This window comes from Trichoderma harzianum, assembly GCF_003025095.1.
Source record: "Trichoderma harzianum CBS 226.95 unplaced genomic scaffold M431scaffold_1, whole genome shotgun sequence".
Taxonomy (NCBI): domain Eukaryota; kingdom Fungi; phylum Ascomycota; class Sordariomycetes; order Hypocreales; family Hypocreaceae; genus Trichoderma; species Trichoderma harzianum.
The window spans coordinates 3,916,197-3,930,384 of NW_020209249.1; the positions used below are offsets into that span (position 1 = coordinate 3,916,197).

General features: G+C 49.5%; 5 protein-coding genes across 5 annotated transcripts; 3 read left to right on the forward strand and 2 right to left on the reverse strand.

The window, feature by feature from the left end:
• Positions 1 to 410: 410 nt before the first annotated feature.
• Positions 411 to 1,028, forward strand: M431DRAFT_73502 (hypothetical protein; the record flags this gene model as incomplete). The annotated part of the gene is made up of 1 exon (XM_024922133.1): positions 411 to 1,028. One exon carries the CDS (start codon positions 411 to 413, stop codon positions 1,026 to 1,028), a length of 618 nt encoding a protein of 205 aa, XP_024780919.1.
• A 268-nt stretch (positions 1,029 to 1,296) lies between these two features.
• On the reverse strand, positions 1,297 to 2,902 carry M431DRAFT_72071 (hypothetical protein; the record flags this gene model as incomplete). The annotated part of the gene is made up of 2 exons (XM_024921981.1): positions 1,297 to 2,738; positions 2,854 to 2,902. 2 exons carry the CDS (start codon positions 2,900 to 2,902, stop codon positions 1,297 to 1,299), a joined length of 1,491 nt encoding a protein of 496 aa, XP_024780920.1.
• An 885-nt stretch (positions 2,903 to 3,787) lies between these two features.
• On the reverse strand, positions 3,788 to 6,087 carry M431DRAFT_206978 (hypothetical protein). The gene is made up of 2 exons (XM_024913403.1): positions 3,988 to 6,087; positions 3,788 to 3,906 (listed from the first exon to the last, which is right to left on the reverse strand). Exons 1-2 carry the CDS (start codon positions 5,985 to 5,987, stop codon positions 3,885 to 3,887), a joined length of 2,022 nt encoding a protein of 673 aa, XP_024780921.1. The 5' UTR covers positions 5,988 to 6,087; the 3' UTR covers positions 3,788 to 3,884.
• A 1,998-nt stretch (positions 6,088 to 8,085) lies between these two features.
• M431DRAFT_72679 (hypothetical protein) lies at positions 8,086 to 8,844 on the forward strand (the record flags this gene model as incomplete). Its single annotated transcript, XM_024922054.1, has 1 exon — positions 8,086 to 8,844. The coding sequence occupies one exon, from the start codon at positions 8,086 to 8,088 to the stop codon at positions 8,842 to 8,844; it is 759 nt and encodes a 252-aa protein (XP_024780922.1).
• Positions 8,845 to 12,300: 3,456 nt separating this feature from the next.
• On the forward strand, positions 12,301 to 13,722 carry M431DRAFT_71779 (hypothetical protein; the record flags this gene model as incomplete). Its single annotated transcript, XM_024921950.1, has 1 exon — positions 12,301 to 13,722. One exon carries the CDS (start codon positions 12,301 to 12,303, stop codon positions 13,720 to 13,722), a length of 1,422 nt encoding a protein of 473 aa, XP_024780923.1.
• Between the last annotated feature and the right edge of the window lie 466 nt (positions 13,723 to 14,188).

Below are 14,188 nucleotides of genomic sequence, written 5' to 3' on the forward strand. Positions count from 1 at the left end.
GACGAAAATGACGAAGCTCGACTACCGTCTCAAGTAGCTCATTGGCTCAAGTCTGTGGGTGCCGATCGCGATATGCATGGATTGAGCGCTTGTTTTATTTGGCTGGTTAGCTGCAGCCAGTGGGAACATGAGCCGCGACATGGGTGACATCATTTTGATGATCAGGTTTTTGATATCTCGATGAATCGACTTGATTCCCGCAATGCATCGTGGCCTCCCATGACGCGTGGCGAAAAGATGGGCGAAGGAGGAGGTTTGGACATAAAACCATGAGCAAATGCGCTCTCTATTTACTGCGGGGGATGTTTATCAGCTATCACACTTAAGACAATCAATGACGAAAAACTATCATCTTTTACAATCCTTTTAACGACTATCTATCTATCTATATCTGATATCTATCGGTGCAAATGTCGCGCTCAAGACGAGAGTACCCCAGCAGTCTCTATCCCGAAGTCGGATCAAGCTACAGCAGATCTGATTACGGCTACGGCTACGACAAAGACAACAACAGCACCGTCAGCGGCTACTCTGCTTCTTCTACTTCAAGGAGGAATACTACTAGTACCTCCAATTATCACAGCCAACATGGCGACTATTCACGAAGCAGAGATCATCGCCACCGCGACAGAAACGAAAGGCGTTCTCGAGATGCTCATTCCGCAAATCCTCGTCGGGGGCGATCCCACTCCTACGAGCGCAACAGCAGAGAAAACAAAGACAGCCGCAGCCGCGCCCGCAGCGCCAGTAACTACAACAGCAACAGCACTAGGAAAAACAACAACAGGAGTGAGAGCAGGACGATAAAGCAGCACACCAGAGGCATATGGGAGAAATTCGTGCCGCCGGACTATCGCCCCTCAAGAGCCGATCCGGACGCGAGGAGGGAAAGATTGAGTAAAGAGCATGAGGCGGGGGGGTTTGACTGGACGCCTGGGTTTGTGTTGGCGTTGATGGGGGCGGCGACGCTGTTTAGTGTGGAAAAGTCGTTGGTGAGGAGGCAGAAGAAGGATTATATACAGCATTGATCGGAGTTTTGAGATGGCTCTTATCTATGAGTGTCTGCTTCTTTGCTTGGGGGAATTTGTTTGTTTGCTTTATCCGGGATGTATGAGATACACGATACCATATCAAGGATGCTATGAGATACACAATACCAATATGAATTACGATATAAACTCAATAAGAGGTTTTGCATGAGGACATATACATGTAAATATATTCATCTAAAAAAAGACATCAACGCCTATATACTTCGTGCACAAATCATCTATTCTCTCATCTTCTCTGCAAGTCTTACTCCAACTTCAACTGCCCCTCAACCGTTTCAACCAACAAGTCAAACAGCTTCTGCACATGCTCCTCCCTAACAGCCGCCACTCCCGTGCACACCCTAATCGCAAAGTGTCCATTCACCACCGTGCTCGTCAAGTAAAACAAGCCACTCGCGTTGATCGCCTCGTACAGCTTCTCCGTCCGGCTGTTGATCTGCTCTTCGCTATCGCCCTTGGCCCGGAACGACACCAGCCCGAAGCGCGCCTTGGTGAAGATGGTCAGCAGGTCCGGCCTCGTCGCGAGCTTGGCTTCCAGAGACTCGCCCAGGGTGACGCCATTGCGGATGTGTGCTTGCAGGCCGCGGATGCCGTAGCTGCGGAGGACGAACCACAGCTTCAGGGAGCGGAATCGTCGGCCCAGGGGGATCTGCCAGTCGCGGTAATCGGTGACGAGCTCGTTGTCGCTGTACTGGTTCCGCAGATAGGGGGGCTTGATGCTGAGAGCGTTGATGAGATGTCCGCGGGCACGAACCCACACCGCAGAGCAGTCAAATGTCGTGAGCATCCACTTGTGGGGGTTGTAGTTGAAGGAGTGGAATTCAGCCATGGGCTTCGCAAGGGGCTTGTTCTCGTCGAGGAGCAGCGCCGCACCCGCATAGGCAGCATCGACGTGGACCCAGACCTCGCCCGGCTTTCCAGCTCTTGGGGCCAGAGCCTTGGCGATGCTGGCGAAGTCGTCGACGGCACAGACATCCGTCGTTCCTAGAGTGGCTGTCAAGTAGAATGGCTCCAGGCCCTTTGCCTTGAGCTGATCGAGCTTCTTTGCCAGAGCTTCACCCGTCATGGAAAAGCCATTCTCTTCCGACACCGGCACAGTGTCAAATCGCACTCCCAGAACCTGTGCGGCCTTCTTGGTGCTAGAGTGTGCACCCGCGCTTCCCAGGGCAACAAGCTTGCTGCGAAGCCTCCAAGTTTCCTCCTCCTTCTCCTCGCCCTCAGGCAGGTGAGCCGTCGCTTCATTCAGGTACTTGTCTCTGGCTGCAACCATGACCGTGAGAATGGCCTCGCTAGCACTTCCGTGAAGCACGCCACCACCGTGAGTCGGCCCGCCGCTTAGGAAACATTCAGGCAGTCCCAAAGCCTGAGCCAACCAATCCATCACAATTGTCTCCAACTCAGTGACGGCGGGGGAGCAGATCCAGTTGAAGTGAGCACCGTTGAAGGCGTTGGAATACATTTCGGCAATTGCAGCAGGATAACTGCTTGAGCAAGGGAAGAAGGCCATGAATCCGGGAGACTGCCAGTGAGTGATTCCTGGCAGAATCTTGGACTGGATATCGGCTTGAATGGACTCCCATGGCTCAGGATCCAGGGGCGCTGAGGCAGGGAGGAGCGGCCTCAGATAGCCGGGCTCAACATCCGCAACAACTCGATGATCAGAGATGTTGTCATAGTAGTTGGCGACTGTTGGTAGTTTCGAATCAACTTGTTAGTCTGGCGTTTGCTTTGAAAGAGAGGGATAAGAGAGAGAGAGAGAGAAAGGACAAGTCTATATCAAGAAGCAAGGAATGAAACTCACTCTCATCGACTGCCGCTTTGGCCGCCACCCGAAACTGGTCCGTATTCATTGGATTCGCCATGTCTGTTTCTGCTGCTTTCTTTGCTCTCGATATATTCGAATGTCCTTGCTGGCTTGTGATGAACCGTGTCTGATGCGTCCGAAACTTCGAATCGAGGCGATTTGCATCAACTTTTAAAACATCGACTCTGAACCCTCTGTTTTTCATCCCCCCACCGTTAGAAAATAGCAAGGTGCCATTTCCGACTCGGCGGCCTAAGCCCATGTGGAGAAGCCACTTCGGATTCTTCGCCATTGTCAGCGTTTTTTTGGGTTTTTAGGTCCCGGAGGCTCGACCGAACTTTGCCCACGGCGACACGCCCGAACTTGGCCATCCTTTATCGGGGTAATAAAGGTCGGGCTCTGCAGCGGAATGGGTGGACCCCCATTGTGTCGGACTCTGAGTCTGTTCCAGGATTTCCGATTCCGTTCCCACACCAACACGCTAGCACTGCTTCTGTCGAATAGTGAAAGCCGTCCTTGCTGATTCGAGGAGTTGTAGAAATAGGTTGGCCAAGTTGATCTTGTTGCAGGGACGCAATGTCAAATATGTCGTCCTTATCACGCCCTTTGGATGACACGACGCCTTCTGCATGACACGGGAAGACGTTGTTAGTACGGATCTAAGCACTGTTTTGTAGTCGCACATGACGCCAAACTTGCTTTCAATTCCGCTTCTTATTCCTGGCGGCAACATGGCGGCGAGATCAGAATCAGCCTCCATATGCCGATTGCATTGAGAATCAGATTGAATAGTCACACGAACATGACACATAATTGCATCCAAGATATTGATCATTGTTCATCATTGACAAAGCACCCGTGGCATATAGGCGGAACTGCAGTCTTGCTACGTGTAGTTGTTAAGAGCCTCTCGCGGTGAAATATGGCATGTTTTGCGGATAAGACACTGAGAGCCTTGAGAGACCGAGAGGAAAAGAATAAATGATAAAGATTAGAAAATTTGTAATATTGGTACTCGCCGACATATACTAGACTAGCCATTTAATCAGTCTACTTTGATTGCACTGGCCGAGGTGGTGATTGCTGTCAGCATACTTCCTTCTTGGTTTCTAGGACAGCGGAGAAACATACCTGTATATCCTTCGCACAAACGCATATGCGCTCAAGAATCCAATGGTACCCGTCAACAGTCCATATACACAACACGCCATAAAACTGTAGGCAAAAAACAGCATGCTGCTCACGAAGCCACTGATATGCAGCTTGAAGAAATAGTACCAGAGCGAATAAAGAAAAACCCAAAATGCGCTTGCGCCTCCAACGAAGAATGACTGCCACCACCAGTGGTAGTTTTCCGCGCAGAGCTGGGCGTAGATGGTCACAATAGTCACCTCCGCAATAGTAACAACTAGAATGGCCGATACCACCGCTAAGAATCCAAAAACATAGTAGTAGCCGCTTTTGTCCTGCCATATGGATTGAAAAACAAACAACAATTCGATAAAGATGACAGCAAAAGGAATCAATCCTGCCAGAAGCACTGCCTGGATTGATTTACTGTACCAGGCTTGCCGAGGAACCTGCCGAGGGATCGTTGTCGTCTTGGTTGGATGTTCCCAAGCACCGGCCTTGTGAAAGCCATAGTGAGATCCCGCATACACGAGCGGCACCTGCACACAGAGCCAGAGAAGCAGAATGGCTACAAGTGTGCCGAACGGTATTGCCGTGCTTGATGCCTGGGCCCATACAAAGAGGTTGAGGATAAAGACAAGCCCAAATGTGAGGCCAGGAAACAGTAATGCTGTAACAAGTGCGTTTGCACGATAGTCGGCTCCATCGAAGCTCTTGAAGACGCGGGCAGAAAAGTAGCCGGAGAAGAGTCCTGCAAAGATAAACAGGCCCACTCCAACGCTGATGAAACCGCCTCGGAAGCTTGGGTTCAAGACGCCTAAAGCACCGAGCGAAACTAACCCCATGGCCATGAAGAAGAGCTGCATACCAGACCCAACAAGAGGTGCTAGGAGGATTCCAAGCCGTGGCTTCCGAAACACATCTCCATGAAGCAACTTCCAACCGGTAGCCTCTTCCAAGGCCTCGCCCTCATCCGATAGGTCATCATCGTCATCTTTGTCGGCATCTGTTCCCTGACTCAGCAAACCCGAGGTTTTCTCTCCCTTGGGCTTGGCCGCTTTCTTGGCCCTGGCCTTTCCTTCTTCCGCTGAGATACCCTTGTTGATATCCGAATGGATGGTCCTGGCGAGGATGATCATGACAATTCCCGTCAGCAGCCCACAGATAATGAGCGAGTTGATGATGGCCATCCAGTGAATACGTGTGCCATCTTCCTGGTTCACAAAGTAGAGATCCCAGCGGTGGGCCCATTCGATGCTATCATCCTCGCGAAAATAGACAGAATAGGTATAAGGGATATTCAGGGAACCGGGGCTGCTGTCATCGTCTTCTAATTCGTTAGGGCGGTATGATAGGCCATCATATTTCAATGACGCGTCAGACGTCCTGTTAGGAGCGATGTATAACTCAAAGGGCTCGTCGACATTCTGAATATCTGCGGGACATCCCGCACTATCCTTTTTGTTTCCGTTTCCAACACTCTTGGGATAAACTTCAAACCCCACAACCACCTTCTCGCCACGATCGCCAGCTCGACCTGATGCTCTGCGGTACTTAATGACAATTGTGTGGTGGTTGTTAAGATAGTAGTGAAGCTTGCCCGTCTTTGTTGAGGCCTCGGTATACCCCAGCTTGAAACCAGAAGCGTAATACTTGCGCGTCTTGTCGGCAGTGACGAAGCTGGTTGCGCCGGGAAGGTTGTCCACGATCCATTCGGCGACGTATCCATCTCGGATCAGCTCCTTCGACCAGCGCATATCACGGCGTGACATTTCCTTATTACAGAGCAATGTACACGGCGTATCCTTCGCCATGGCAAGTTCCATGTCGGATGTAATGATGCGGTCGCCACGCAGCACCTCTCCCAGATTCAACGGCACGCTCTGGCCGCTCAGTAAACCGCCGCCAGTCTTGTGGTCCCCTGTCGGAGAACAGGTAAATGGTAAGTCGTTGTACGCATATTGCAGCTGCGTGTTGTCAGAATAGACCTTGTTGACCATCAGAGGCACCAGTTCGCCGTCCTTGTAGCTCTTAATCGACCAGCCTGCGATGCGAGACGTTAGCAGCCTGTTGAGCAGTTACCTATCGACATACTCCGGTGGTTATACCAGGGATATAAAATGCCGTTGACGGTGACAAGAGCAACAGCCAAAACAGGCCGCGGAGGCCAGTCTTTCGTGTGCTAGTCATGTTGATACGCCGTTGACAGCTCTCCTAGTTCCTAGCTCTCTTCCCAGCATCACCATCCAGACATATGTTGTTTATTTTTCGGCCTCGAGCTCTCCCTTTATATGCGCGTCCAGATCGAAGACTCGGCTTAGTCACGGCGGTTGCGCAGCAGTCGGCAGAGAAGCTGTTGAGACGCTTTGACGCCTGCAGCTACAATCTGCAACAACGCTCCCTGTTATGTAAGGACGGGATTCAGATTAAATTAAGAAAGCGCAGGATTCAGGAAATGCAGATTATGTATCCCAATTGCGACGGCAAGATGGAAATGGCATACTCGTGCTGATCCAACGGCGTTGCTGGAGCTTCAGCTTTGTCTTCGGAGGAGCTTGTCGGCGTCGCTCAAGCAATTGGCCAGATAAGAGGATTGATTGATGCAAGTCTGGATATTGTAGCTTATTGCAAGGGGGACTGCAGTTGAACCCACAGCGCTGCCGGCACTAGGGAGGAACGGACTTTGGGACTTTAAGGTAGCACCTGCATTCCGCTCGACGATTGATTAGCCGTGGCTTTGCCGATCGCGATGCCCCGCTGAGATCTGGCCAAAGCAATTGAGACAGAGCCCCACGTGCTTCTACTTTCACATGCCTTATCACATTTGAAGGTAAGTAGATAGGAGCACAGCAATATAAAGAGATAAGGAGTTTTATATAAATTGAGCGTGTATGCATTTATACAAGCATATAAACGTATCTCTTGATACGCTCTCCATCAATGTTTCCCCTGTCAGATCTCTTTAGAAGTATAATATTTCACTTCTCTCACAAGTCTGGCCTGATGCAACTGAGATGGTCCATTATTATCCACAGTGCTGTGTTATAAACTTCGTCTGTAACTTCATCATATTAGATTACTAGGTAGCCAACTGCATTGAACTTCAAACTCAAAGGCAGGTGTGATACTAGGTATTGTTATCACAGATGAGATGATCTGCGTACATATAAGAGCCTCTTTTTCTCAAAGATCAAACTTCAACTAAATCCCATCTCTTAGACGTGTAGCAATAAGAAATGGTAACAACCGCGACTAATATTGATCTTGGTCACATTCTGTAACTATAGGGCTTGGTTAGGATTTCCCAATAACCTGTTCCCTCTTTCAATTGCCACATTCATCCTAGGGTGGGTTGTTCCAACAGCTCATGCAACTGTCCCGTGCCCACTTCCCCAGAGCGGTGCATTGCACAGCCTTGACATATCTACCCAATAGGTCCTTTATTATAGATTGCCGGCATCCCACACCAAATTGGTTTACACTGAACAAATTAATCGTAACTCGGGATTGATAGTAGGCATTCAGCTTTTTTCAGTAATAGAAGATTATCCTCATTCGGCAATACATGTGTGAAGATGCATCTAGAATTAGCAACCCGCCTTTCCCAAACAGGCATTACATCAAACATCACGCTGACGCATCGCCAGTTTTAATTAAGATAGGAACGACACCCCCTATTCACACACTCAGCATGATGAAGCAATTTACTGAATGGCGTTTACATCATTGGTCCGCAACTCCGCCAGGCCAGATAATGGAGCTTCCTGCGGCAAGATTGTAAGATATTAGTGGTTCTTTAGCAGGCCACCTGCTGGAGTGGACACATCATGTAGTCAGACCAAGTCATTCTCAGCCCAGGAGCTCTGCGGACAAGTCGGTGGGAGCGGAGGATAAAAAGAGTCAAATATATAAGGCTTGGTCTATATTATCCATATACATCAGTCTTGGGATATATAATCTGAGTCTTACCACCTAGAAGTTGTACATTCTCCACCGTTACACCTCGCCTTGCCATTCGTACAGATTCCACATTCCCGATATCATATCTGAGAGGCAGCGAGATCTGTAACTGCACCGAACTCTTTCCATTCAATCAACATGCACATCATTCTCACGGGAGCGACAGGTCTCGTTGGCTCCGGCGTCTTGGACGCCATGATCAAATATGAACGAATCACCAAAATCTCCATTCTAAGCCGCAAACCCGTTCCCATGGCCGACGACGCCAAAGATCCAAGAATCAACGTCATCATCCACAAAGACTTCGAACAGTACGACGCTTCTGTGCTTGAAAAGCTCAAAGATGCCCAAGGCTGCGTATGGGCTCTCGGAATCAGCCAGTCCAAGGTCAGCAAGGACGAATACATCAAAATCACAAAAGACTACACCCTCGCCGCCGCACGCGCATTCTCCACGCTGTCGACTAGCGAAGACCAGCCCTTTCGTTTCGTCTACGTATCTGGTGAAGGAGCTACGCAGGAGCCAGGTCATTTCACAGCTACTTTCGCCCGAACAAAGGGGGAGACAGAGGTTGGGCTTGCAACGATGAGCAATGAGCTTCGTACAATACGAGCTTACTCAGTCCGACTGGGCGGTGTGGACGCATCGCATCATGATGCGATAAAACAGTATATACCGGATCCAGGCGCCATGTATAAAGCTATGGGGAGTACTCTTTATCCAGCGCTCAGATCACTCATGCCATCGGCCTTGGCACCTACAGACATCACTGGCGATTGCCTTTGCAAGATGGCAATGGGGGAATTAGACGATAAGATTGAAGGACCAGGTGCTTTCAACACTGGGTTAGCTTGGACCTTGAATAACAAGGCCATGAGAAGAGTAGCGGGAAGGTGATTCGCACAACACGATCGAGGAGTTTCAGAGGCATGGGGTATGATTACCAATGGCGTTTGTGTTGTAGTTCGTTTAATGGATTAGCAATCATATCATTTGTAAGTAAATATACATGAGTATTGAATCAATGCCTATAGACATAGCTTTGCCGGAAGAATTCCTTGTTATGGCTGACCTGCTTGTTAGTTTTGACTTGTCAAGGACAGACATTTGTCATCATCACCTTGACGCATCAAGTTATCCATGTCAACTCAACTCAACTCAACAGAATAGTTTCAGTCACTTATGACGATGTGTTTGTTACCCCTCATCATTAGGATTTGGCTTATTAATGTCCAAGATACACAGCCAAGCTAGTATATACGGCGTGGTAACTACTTCTAGGGGCATTTGGAGAGACGAAACATGGATGTGCACGTTTAAACGCGTAATTGCTTAAAAATCGAGCACCAATTCTGCAATCATGTGAAAATCAATGAATCATAAAGTGCTTCACACGGTCTGATACACCTTGGCAGCGTTGGAAACCGGTGGATGGCGCCTTAAGTGGCGTTGCGGTATGAAGCATGTGGGCTGGCGATCACTTGGATTAAGGTAGAGTTATCTGTGGATATGCTGCAGGTAATGTATAGTACTCATGCGCGATCCACAAGAACATCCGGATTCGAGGGAGTTGCGGCTAAGCAACGGAGCGTCAATCGAAAGATAGCTGCTGCCCGTACGTCCTCAATGAGATAGATCTAAGCGTTGCCAAGATATGAATCCAATGGCAAGCCCCTTGAGTCTGGGTAATAAGTAGGGATATAACGGTCACATGCAAGCACCAAATTTGTGGCGTTGACCAGCTGCCCCTTCTGGCCATTCCTCTCCTTTTCTCCTTTTGATTCATGAGTTTCTCTCCCCTCGCTAAAGTGAATAGCCCTATTGTGGCGTCAGCCAGAGCATTCTTTCAAGAGCTTCCAAAAGAAGACCGTGAAGAAGGAAGCCGAGTCACGAAGGAGAAAAAAATATAGAAAAAGAGGATCTCTCGAAGCTGGGGCAAAAAATAGATTGATGCACCAAGCCGTTTACGGAGATCGTGTGTCAAATCGTGCAGCAATCTGGGGCAAAAAATTGGGGAGCAGGGGCGTGTCTGACTTTAGACTTTGAAGCTGTTTCCTTGGGACCTAAAAGACTTGGCTTCGACAGCAATCGTTGCGCTTGAGCAAAGTATCCAGATACCCGAAGCAGCGAGGGGTGGGGAGAGAAAAGACGACGCTGGGCGGCGCTAGAAAGCAGCAAAGTACCTGTACTGTTGCCTGTTCGCTTGTTTTTGTGTGATGTGAGCTGGGCTTGTTTAAGGTAGTGGAGATGCTGAGGGTAGCTCCATCTTAGACAAAGTTTTCCCCTAGGCGTTGGGATTTTCGTGTCCCGTGAGTGGTTGCGAGATGACTGAAAGGAATGGGGAGTGGCCTCAGAAAAAGCGATATCGGAAAATCGATGTGGCAGTTGGTGATTTCGCTTGAGGTGATTGATAGAAATGCCATCCCTTTTCCAATAGAGACGCAGGCACGGCTGCCAATGTAGTTGAATTCATTGGTAGACATATATCGATGCTGGACACGTGTGGGATGCGAAGCAAGCCAGTGGACGGCGATCTTAGTGTTCGTAGCCGGCTTCTGCAATATCGACTGCAAAGCACCGGGCGACTTTAACCAATCACTCAGGACCCCTGTCTGCTCTCCAGACACACCAAAACTCACACAATCCAGATGCTGCCACTCAGCTCTGTGAATTTTGGGCGCTTTGACAGCTTGAAAATACCCGTAGCGACAAACAAGGGACGGAGATGCATGTTCATTCCCGGGCAACCTCCGATTCAGCGCCGAATCCACCACCGGTCCGCGAGCGCCCACACGTTGGACCCGGAAAAAGGGTTGCGATCGAGTCCAGACCGAGCCAGAACACCGTCTAAGCTGGCGGCCATCCACACGATTCAAGGGTCCTGGCACGAGCTTGGTTCTTTTCGGGCTGTTTTTTTCAACTCGTGCGCATGCGCCGTGACAGGGGACTCATGATGGGGAATTTCTTTTTTTCTTCTTGCAATGTAATCGGTATCCATCTAGAATGGGAGTCGAGGCCATGGGGCAGCCCCGAGACCACGCCGGAGAAGACCGAGCCGATGGGGCTTCTCTGTTGAAGATGAGGCTGTTGTTGATACATACAGTAGTGCATACGGTAGGCCATGAGGAAATTGGCTCAATATATGAACAAATGAAGTCAAAAACACTGGATCTGGTGGCGAGAGGCAGCGCAGATCAACGAGGCTGGATGGACGTTGAGGCTGGAGGGATGCAGTACAGTAGAAAATCACCTCCAGAGGTACTTCGTGAATGTCGTGAACCCCGCAAAAACGGCAAGTCGCCATGAGGGCAAGAACTCAACGGAGCAGGCGCATGGCAGGTAATGCCCTAATGTAGCCTCTTAGGCAGTGGTTTGTACAGCTACGGGGCTTGGTATCATTGGGTTTGCGAAAGCACACCTCAACGCTGGTGCCCAAGATGTAGCTGTTACCTCACAGCGATACTGCACTGAGGAAAGTCTTAAACCTCATCAGTCTCAACCTCCAATCTTGGATTTTCCCTTCTTCCACCTTTTCAATCCTCCATCCTCATCAGAACCTTTCATTCAACCACGAAAAGATCAAATGCTCCCGCCATCTTCTGCTCCGTGATCATCGCCACTGTATGTGCTGTACCTGCGCCAAAAAATGGAACCATCAATCAACGAGCTCCACGCGGACTGGCGGCACTGAAGAGCGGGCTCCTACTTGTACAGTGTTAGTCGCCTTGATTGCCACACTCCCCCATCACGCCAGCTTCGCTCACACGCCCCAAGCAACTTCTCAGGGACCAGCGTTTTCTAGGGCCTTCCGCAAGTACCGGTACCGTCAATGGCGAGCTCTAGCAACCCCTCCATCCCTCGTCAAGCAAGCTCATGATGACCTGGTCATGTCGACAAGAGCCAGTTGACTCAGCTTTAAGGGCGTGGCCCTCCCCCGTCTTACTCTGATGCCATCTTTTGTCCTGCATCTTGCTACAGTATTTGAATCTTTTCCATCCGTTGCTGCCGTTCCTCTTTCTGTTGTCTTCCGCCTGTTTATTTATCTACCTGCCTGTTTACATTTATAATACTACTTGGGCTCCCCAAGATAATACTACTGCCAACCTCTGTACTCCGCGAAAACTGCATTTTGAGTCGAACAACTACCATTCATACACCATATATTTATCACCGCCATTCACCCTACTCGCAATACTCGAGCGTTCATTGGCAATTCTGAGCCATTGACTACCCGCCAGCCTTGATATCCTTCCTTTCAGCGCAATCTCTAGTACCTGAAACATGTCTGCCTCATCTCAGGGGACCACTCGCCCTTTCAAAGGGTCTAAGAACAGCTCTATTCAGAATCCCGCCATGGAGGTCAAGATAGACCAGCATTTTAACGCCAAAGTCTATACATCCGGATCTACCATCGCCGGCCATGTTGCCGTCCGCGCCTCAAAAGACACTGCCTTCGACAATTTGGACATTGTCTTTGTTGGCATTTCTGCCACACGGCTCGATTTTGTTCAGCAGTATCCTTCACACTCCTTTAGACCATTTTTGAAGATCCGCATGCCGATTCAGGAGTCGGACTTGCCTGGTGACCGGATATTCCGAGCCGGAAGCGAGTACAAGATTCCCTTCCACTTTGTTGTTCCTCATCAGCTCACCATCGGGGCCTGTAATCACACCTGCTTGTCACAAGATGTTCGGGAACGACACTTGCGACTTCCTCCCAGCTTGGGAGCCTGGGAGGCCGACGACCAGGCTCCGGACATGACTCAGATTGAGTACGCCATAAATGCAAAGGCTATTCAGCTGGGAAATGGGGCTGCCTCAAAAGTTATGGAAGCGCATCATATCCTCAAAGTTCTCCCTTCGCTCCCCGAAGATGCACCACTTGATATTACTTTTAGAGATGAGTGGTATAAGCTGTCCAAAACCAAGACTATTCGGAAAAGCCTGTTTTCGAGCAAGACGGGTCAATTCACTGCCAGCGCAATCCAGCCCAACGCTGTGATCCTTTCCGCAGACGGGCACAAGTCTTCCATGACAAGTGTCTGTATCAATATGGAGTACGCCCCGTCTTCGGCTGAGACGGCCCCTCCCAAGATCAACTCGGTCACAGGCAAGCTCGTTTCCACCACCTTTTTCAGCGCCGTGCCCGTGGATCATTTGCCAAACTTGGGCAGTCGGACGAACTGCGAAAGCACTCCTTGCTTGAATTATACGACGACACACTCACTATTCACTCTTCCAGTGGAATCAGTGTCATGGATGCAGCAAGATGCATCATCGCGCTCGCGCCGAGATTCAGGCTACTCAAGCACTGTGATGGAGGGCGATGCCTCCGAATCAGATTCTTCCGAGAGAAGAAGGCGGCAAAGTAGCAAAGGAAAGAGCTCCAAAAAGCCCAAACTGTCTACCGTCATACACACGACGGATATTGTGATTCCTTTTACTGTGTCCAACTCGAACAAGAAACTCTTCCTACCGAGTTTCCACTCTTGTTTAATTTCTCGTTCATATACGCTACAGTTGAGCTTGTGCGTGGGACCGACAAATACCGCCATCTCACTTGCAGTTCCTCTACAGATTGGCGTCGAGACGATTCACGAGCCACAGGGTCACGAACTTCCCAGTTTCGAAAGTGCCTTGGCACAAGCTGAAGAGGAAGAAGCGGATGCTTACCTGCAGCCCCGCGTGATCCACGCTCCCGTGTCTGGGCTGCATAATGATGCCGCGTTGCCAGGATATAATGAACTAAGCCGAAGAACCATTGGCGTTGCCTAAGGGCACATTACACAGGCATAATTAGTCTTTCTTTTGTATACTTCCTTTGTTTTTGCGTGAAGGTCTACTTTAGGAGTTTGTCAGCAAGGAGTTCGGGATTTGCTAGATATATAAAGAAATGTCTATAGTCGGGCAGTCATTATTTGCTTTGTCCATGGCAAGTCTGCCATCCAGTATCTTAATACCATACCACTGAAACTGATTACTATCCAATACTTGAAGTTGGTGAAGGTAGTAGCGGGAAATCTACATGAATACCAGGAATGGAGCAAACGAATATGGGAGGAGCAAACGAATATAATAGAAGCAAACGAAATAGGGTGTATGAATAGCAATGGCTGTGAGGGTAGTAGCAGGAGATCTACGCAAATACTAGGAATGGATATAGGAGAAGCAAACGAAATGGGGTGTGTGAATAGCAGTGACTGTGAGGCATCTCGTATAGCGTCCCCCACGGCCGAACTTT